Source organism: Besnoitia besnoiti, assembly GCF_002563875.1.
Source record: "Besnoitia besnoiti strain Bb-Ger1 chromosome Unknown contig00082, whole genome shotgun sequence".
Lineage (NCBI taxonomy): Eukaryota > Apicomplexa > Conoidasida > Eucoccidiorida > Sarcocystidae > Besnoitia > Besnoitia besnoiti.
The window spans coordinates 1-6,842 of NW_021703972.1; the positions used below are offsets into that span (position 1 = coordinate 1).

The following is a 6,842-nucleotide window of genomic DNA, read 5'->3' on the forward strand; positions in this document are numbered from 1 at the left end:
AAACCCACAGTTCAACCCTGTATTATAAAATCCAGTAGACTCATGTCCTTGTCGTTTATATAAATCTATTAATGCTTGTCAAGTTCCTTGTATCTAGTTAGCTCACTGCGTACTTAGGATCAGACCAAAAGAGTTCACTAATGGTACTAGAAAATAGGAGATCGCGTTAGTTCTTGGGAAAACGACTTCCGAACCACCAATATATATTGGTACAAAGAAGTTACCATATCCTCCGTACAAAGCAGGCATTAAGAACATAAAGATCATAGCTAGGCCATGTATCGTTATTATCACATTATAAGTAGCTATCGTCTCTGTACAAATGATCCGCGATCCAGAACTGTATAACTCAAATCGAATAAACAAAGACATTATAGTTCCTAGAATACTGAAGATGACTCCGGTTATGAGATACAGACAACCAAGTTCTTTATGATTGCAGTACACCACCACCCCACTGGACTGCTTAAGACAGCTAAAAGTGTTGGATTTCAAATATCACGGTAATCATGTTTGCTTGGAAGCTGGAAGACGGAATCGTTATTAAGCGCCAGGTAGTCCTGGACACTGAATCCATGAGCGTGAACATTGGATGTCACCATGGTTATAGTTACGGTACATATATAAAATCTACAGTACGATTTGAGATTTGTTACGTGACGAGCGGTGTGTTTAAGACTAGTTTACATGCGCTCATTTTAATATGTAGTTATTTAACGAAGTTCTATTGTGCTAGCATGGTTTCGAGAACACACCAAATTTCCATGAGTCTATTCCGGGCACACCTCGTCTTTTATCGGTGTGCTCTCAATCTAAATTCATCTTATAACTTTGGTTTCTTAGTTGCAATTACCTTTGTACTCCAAATAATTACAGGTATCACTTTTAGCGTTCCGATATACTTCTGAAGCATCTTGTGCATTTGCTAGTGTTCAACATCTAGTTAGAGAGGTAGCAGCAGGATGGGGAATTTAGGATGTTGCATGCAACAACTGCTTCTTTCGTCTTCTTGGTGTATCTTAATACACATGTCTCGAGGTATGTATAACTCCAGCTATAGTTATTTAACTACTGCTTGGATGTCTGGTTTAGTTTTATATCTACTTACTATAGCCACTGCTTTCCTCGGTTATGTACTACCATGGGGACAGATGAGTTTCTGGGGTGCTACAGTCATTACTAATCTCCTTTCTCCAATACCATATTTAGTACCTTGGTTACTCGGTGGATACTATGTATCTGATGTAACATTAAAACGATTCTTTGTATTGCACTTTATATTACCTTTTTGTAGGTTGCATTTTAATTGTATTACACATCTTCTATTTACATTTAAATGGTTCTAGTAACCCTGCAGGTATTGATTCCGCACTTAAAGTAGCCTTCTATCCTCATATGTTAATGACCGATGCTAAATGTCTATCCTATCTAATTGTTTAATTTTCTTACAAACGGCTTTTGGTTTGATTGAATTATCGCACCCAGATAACTCCATACAGTGAACCAGTTTGTAACTCCGCTTCATATCGTACCTGAATGGTACTTTTTAGTATATTATGCGGTGTTAAAAGTAATCCCATCCAAAACCGGTGGTTTGTTAGTATTTATGTCCTCTCTCATTAACTTAGCTCTTTTATCTGAAATTGGAGCTTTGAATACTCGAATGTTGATACGACAACATTTTATGACTCGAAATGTAGTCAGTGGATGGGTAATTATTTGGGTATACAGTATGATCTTCTTGATTATTATTGGTAGTGCTATTCCACAAGCGACTTATATCTTATATGGTAGATTAGCTACTATCGTATATCTTACTACCGGATTGGTTCTATGCTTATACTAAATCAATAGTTATAATGACTACAGCTTCCAAGCAAACATGATTACCGTGATATTGAAATCCAACACTTTTAGCTGTCTTAAGCAGTCCAGTGGGGTGGTGGTGTACTGCAATCATAAAGAACTTGGTTGTCTGTATCTCATAACCGGAGTCATCTTCAGTATTCTAGGAACTATAATGTCTTTGTTTATTCGATTTGAGTGAACACATAAGATCATCGAATTTAACGGTATGCTCCTGAAAGTAACGGTACAAGCTGTAAACAAAGGACTCCTTAACTTAAACTGAGGAGTCAAGTAGGTACAAACCGTACAAGGATTAATTATGTCCATCTGTGCATCTAAGTTGAGACTATCGGTTATATATTTTAGACGCTAACTTCCCGGCTAAACATCCCTTTTCTTTGAAACACACTTCCCTTCTCGCCGTTAGCATGATCTCAAAGTACCAGAAGCCATGTGATCTATATAGTATAACGGGACATTAGACCGAACCTGCGATAGATAAATATATCTTGGATGATTGTATATTAGCGGCTAAATGTCAATCAAACATGCGAATTTTAGGTTTTCCATGAAATCTATTTGGAAGAAGAGGCTTGATAGTACTACCGTAAGTACATAATATACAGTCCCAGCAGTAGCGGTTAAACTATAGAAGAGTCGAGTATTATCCATGCATACCAGGCGTAAAAAGCGTTCATCCAGTTACTAAACAGGTGCCAGGCCAACAAGAATCCGATCCGTGTATTCCGTACAGACTAACATTAAGAAGGCGACTACCAAAGTGAATGTCATGATATTCGTACAGCTTGTATACAAATGTTGGTTTTTCAAATATACGCTGGATACCACTATACTTAATGCACTTAACATGATGGTCATGAAAAGCACAAGAGAACTTGGATCCGGTAAACAAAGACCTTCAAGATCTAAACCAGTAGTCCAACTCGTAGTATATACTCCCCAGAAAAAGCTGATAAATAATCCTGTCTCAGAGATGATAACTCCAAGTACGATGCTACTGATTAGACTAGCATCTGAGTAGTAGTTTTCTCTCGCTGTTAAGATGAGTGAGAACAAGAATCCATATATTACGCCTAGAACATAACCGATGTGGAATAATCTTAATGTAGTAGGATATTGAAATCCAACACTTTTAGCTGTCTTAAGCAGTCCAGTGGGGTGGTGGTGTACTGCAATCATAAAGAACTTGGTTGTCTGTATCTCATAACCGGAGTCATCTTCAGTATTCTAGGAACTATAATGTCTTTGTTTATTCGATTTGAGTTATACAGTTCTGGATCGCGGATCATTTGTACAGAGACGATAGCTACTTATAATGTGATAATAACGATACATGGCCTAGCTATGATCTTTATGTTCTTAATGCCTGCTTTGTACGGAGGATATGGTAACTTCTTTGTACCAATATATATTGGTGGTTCGGAAGTCGTTTTCCCAAGAACTAACGCGATCTCCTATTTTCTAGTACCATTAGTGAACTCTTTTGGTCTGATCCTAAGTACGCAGTGAGCTAACTAGATACAAGGAACTTGACAAGCATTAATAGATTTATATAAACGACAAGGACATGAGTCTACTGGATTTTATAATACAGGTTGAACTGTGGGTTAGTTTCAATGCCCAAGGCAGAGCACTGGATTGGATACCCAGGAACTGTGCTCCATTAATAAGAATCATATTCTAAGTCACCAGCATGCAATACCAATCAGATAACAACTGAAGCTAGACTCCATGTTACACTTACTAAAATGGATTCCTAGGTTGATATAAACTACCTTTTCTGGGAGTATATACTACGAGTTGGACTACTGGTTTAGATCTTGAAGGTCTTGTTTACCGGATCCAAGTTCTCTTGTGCTTTCATGACCATCATGTTAAGTGCATTAAGTATAGTGGTATCCAGCGTATATTGAAAAACCAACATTTGTATACAAGCTGTACGAATATCATGACATTCACTTTGGTAGTCGCCTTCTTAATGTTAGTCTGTACGGAATACTTAGGACTATCTCTTTATATTAATGATAATGCATTTGGTAATGGACTTTTCATCTTAACTGGTATACATTTTAGCCATGTTATTGTTGGAGCTATCCTTGTATTCTTCACTCAAAGTATCTATAGTTCTTTAGTTACTTACATGCCTACAAGCTCTATAATGCTAAGCAAATCTAAAGGTATGTTATGCAAGATCTTTACAGAACCATTCACTATTTTATATCTACACTTTGTAGAAACCATGTGGATATTAATCCACATTACATTCTATCTCTAAATCATATAACGGTCGTAAGGTACGCCGGGGATAACAGGTCAGATAATATTGGGAGTTCTAATCCTCGGATTGTATCAGCACCTCCATGTCGGCTCATTACTCCCTTGTTATTGAACAAGATTCAGTTAGGAACGCTAGTTCACCGTCAGATGTAATACGTGAGCTGGGTTAAGAACGTCTGGAGACAGTTTGTTCCCTATCTACCATATTATCTAATTGGTTTAATTTTCTTACAAACGGCTTTTGGTTTGATTGAATTATCGCACCCAGATAACTCCATACCAGTGAACCGGTTTGTAACTCCGCTTCATATCGTACCTGAATGGTACTTTTTAGCATATTATGCGGTGTTAAAAGTAATCCCATCCAAAACCGGTGGTTTGTTAGTATTTATGTCCTCTCTCATTAACTTAGCTCTTTTATCTGAAATTCGAGCTTTGAATACTCGAATGTTGATACGACAACATTTTATGACTCGAAATGTAGTCAGTGGATGGGTAATTATTTGGGTATACAGTATGATCTTCTTGATTATTATTGGTAGTGCTATTCCACAAGCGACTTATATCTTATATGGTAGATTAGCTACTATCGTATATCTTACTACCGGATTGGTTCTATGCTTATACTAAATCAATAGTTATAATGACTACAGCTTCCAAGCAAACATGATTACCGTGATATTGAAATCCAACACTTTTAGCTGTCTTAAGCAGTCCAGTGGGGTGGTGGTGTACTGCAATCATAAAGAACTTGGTTGTCTGTATCTCATAACCGGAGTCATCTTCAGTATTCTAGGAACTATAATGTCTTTGTTTATTCGATTTGAGTTATACAGTTCTGGATCGCGGATCATTTGTACAGAGACGATAGCTACTTATAATGTGATAATAACGATACATGGCCTAGCTATGATCTTTATGTTCTTAATGCCTGCTTTGTACGGAGGATATGGTAACTTCTTTGTACAATATATATTGGTGGTTCGGAAGTCGTTTTCCCAAGAACTAACGCGATCTCCTATTTTCTAGTACCATTAGTGAACTCTTTTGGTCTGATCCTAAGTACGCAGTGAGCTAACTAGATACAAGGAACTTGACAAGCATTATAGATTTATATAAACGACAAGGACATGAGTCTACTGGATTTTAATAATACAGGGTTGAACTGTGGGTTAGTTTCAATGCCCAAGGCAGAGCACTGGATTGGATACCCAGGGAACTGTGCTCCCATTAATAAGAATCATATTCTAAGTCACCAGGCATGCAATACCAATCAGATAACAACTGAAGCTAGACTCCATGTTACACTTACTAAAATGGGATTCCTAGGTTGATATAAACTACCTTTTTCTGGGGAGTATATACTACGAGTTGGACTACTGGTTTAGATCTTGAAGGTCTTTGTTTACCGGATCCAAGTTCTCTTGTGCTTTTCATGACCATCATGTTAAGTGCATTAGCAGAGCATAGTTAAGATGATAACTATTGTGGATATAGAACCAATTGAACACCATGTATTAATATAACAAAGATAATCAGGGTAATCTGGTATCCTTCTTGGCATAACGTTGTGTAGTTATATGAAGCGTACATTCCTTAATATCTGGAACAATAGATTATGGTTAGGTAGTGGAACACGTCTGTTGTACATCAACACTAGATACAAGGAACTTGACAAGCATTAATAGATTTATATAAACGACAAGGACATGAGTCTTACTGGATTTTATAATACAGGGTTGAACTGTGTAAAGATCATTGTGTTATGGTTCTATCACAAACCATTGAGATTACGAAGTTATGGTTTTGGGCTCGTGAGTGTCTCTCAATAACTAGCTGAGTGCTTGTACGATAATTATATCAATGCAGTACCAATTAAGGCGTGTAGCATCTCCTATGCTCCTTAACATCACAGCTATGTCGAATTATCGCACCCAGATAACTCCATACCAGTGAACCGGTTTGTAACTCCGCTTCATATCGTACCTGAATGGTACTTTTTAGCATATTATGCGGTGTTAAAAGTAATCCCATCCAAAACCGGTGGTTTGTTAGTATTTATGTTATCAACATGTCAATGAAATATCAACAACGATGAAACTTATTTGGTTAACATAACAACATAGAAGGTAAAGCTGGATTACGTTCAAACTTTACACTGGATACGTTTCAATGTTAACTTACTAAATACCATGGGAGCGAAGAGAATCTAATATGTAACTCCGTTCATGGAAATCAAAAGAGCTTTCACGCTATCTCTAGTGCCTGTCGAGTCGCTCAAGGAAGATTTGATCCTGTATATGATTTAAGGGATGTAAAGGTGCTCAGGGTCTAACCGTCGGGCCATCTGGATCCTCATATTCAAAGATAATTCTATTTAAGAAAGTTTTAGATAAACGACATGTGAAGAGTCGGACCAACTTTCACGCACGACGATAATTACCCGACAAGGATTTACCTACCTTTGGACCGTCATAATACAGCCGCCGTTTACATTTTACTGCACCGGGCAGGGATTATATACTATACCTCTACAGTGGTATTAGCAGTATCTAGTGTTGATGTACAACAGACGCTCTCCTTGTTCCACTACCTAACCATAATCTATTGTTCCAGATATTAAGGAATGTACGCTTCATATAACTACACAACGTTATGCCAAGAAGGATACCAGATTACCCTGATTATCTTTGTTA

The 6,842-nt window shown here is 37.4% G+C and overlaps 2 protein-coding genes across 2 annotated transcripts; one reads left to right on the forward strand and one right to left on the reverse strand.

Annotated features, from left to right (window-relative positions):
- Nucleotides 1–2,553: 2,553 nt before the first annotated feature.
- Nucleotides 2,554–3,048, reverse strand: BESB_081100 (uncharacterized protein; the record flags this gene model as incomplete). Its single annotated transcript, XM_029366460.1, has 1 exon — nucleotides 2,554–3,048. The coding sequence occupies one exon, from the start codon at nucleotides 3,046–3,048 to the stop codon at nucleotides 2,554–2,556; it is 495 nt and encodes a 164-aa protein (XP_029214824.1).
- Nucleotides 3,049–4,229: 1,181 nt separating this feature from the next.
- BESB_081110 (cytochrome b) lies at nucleotides 4,230–4,776 on the forward strand (the record flags this gene model as incomplete). The annotated part of the gene is made up of 2 exons (XM_029366461.1): nucleotides 4,230–4,268; nucleotides 4,333–4,776. The coding sequence occupies 2 exons, from the start codon at nucleotides 4,230–4,232 to the stop codon at nucleotides 4,774–4,776; spliced, it is 483 nt and encodes a 160-aa protein (XP_029214825.1).
- Between the last annotated feature and the right edge of the window lie 2,066 nt (nucleotides 4,777–6,842).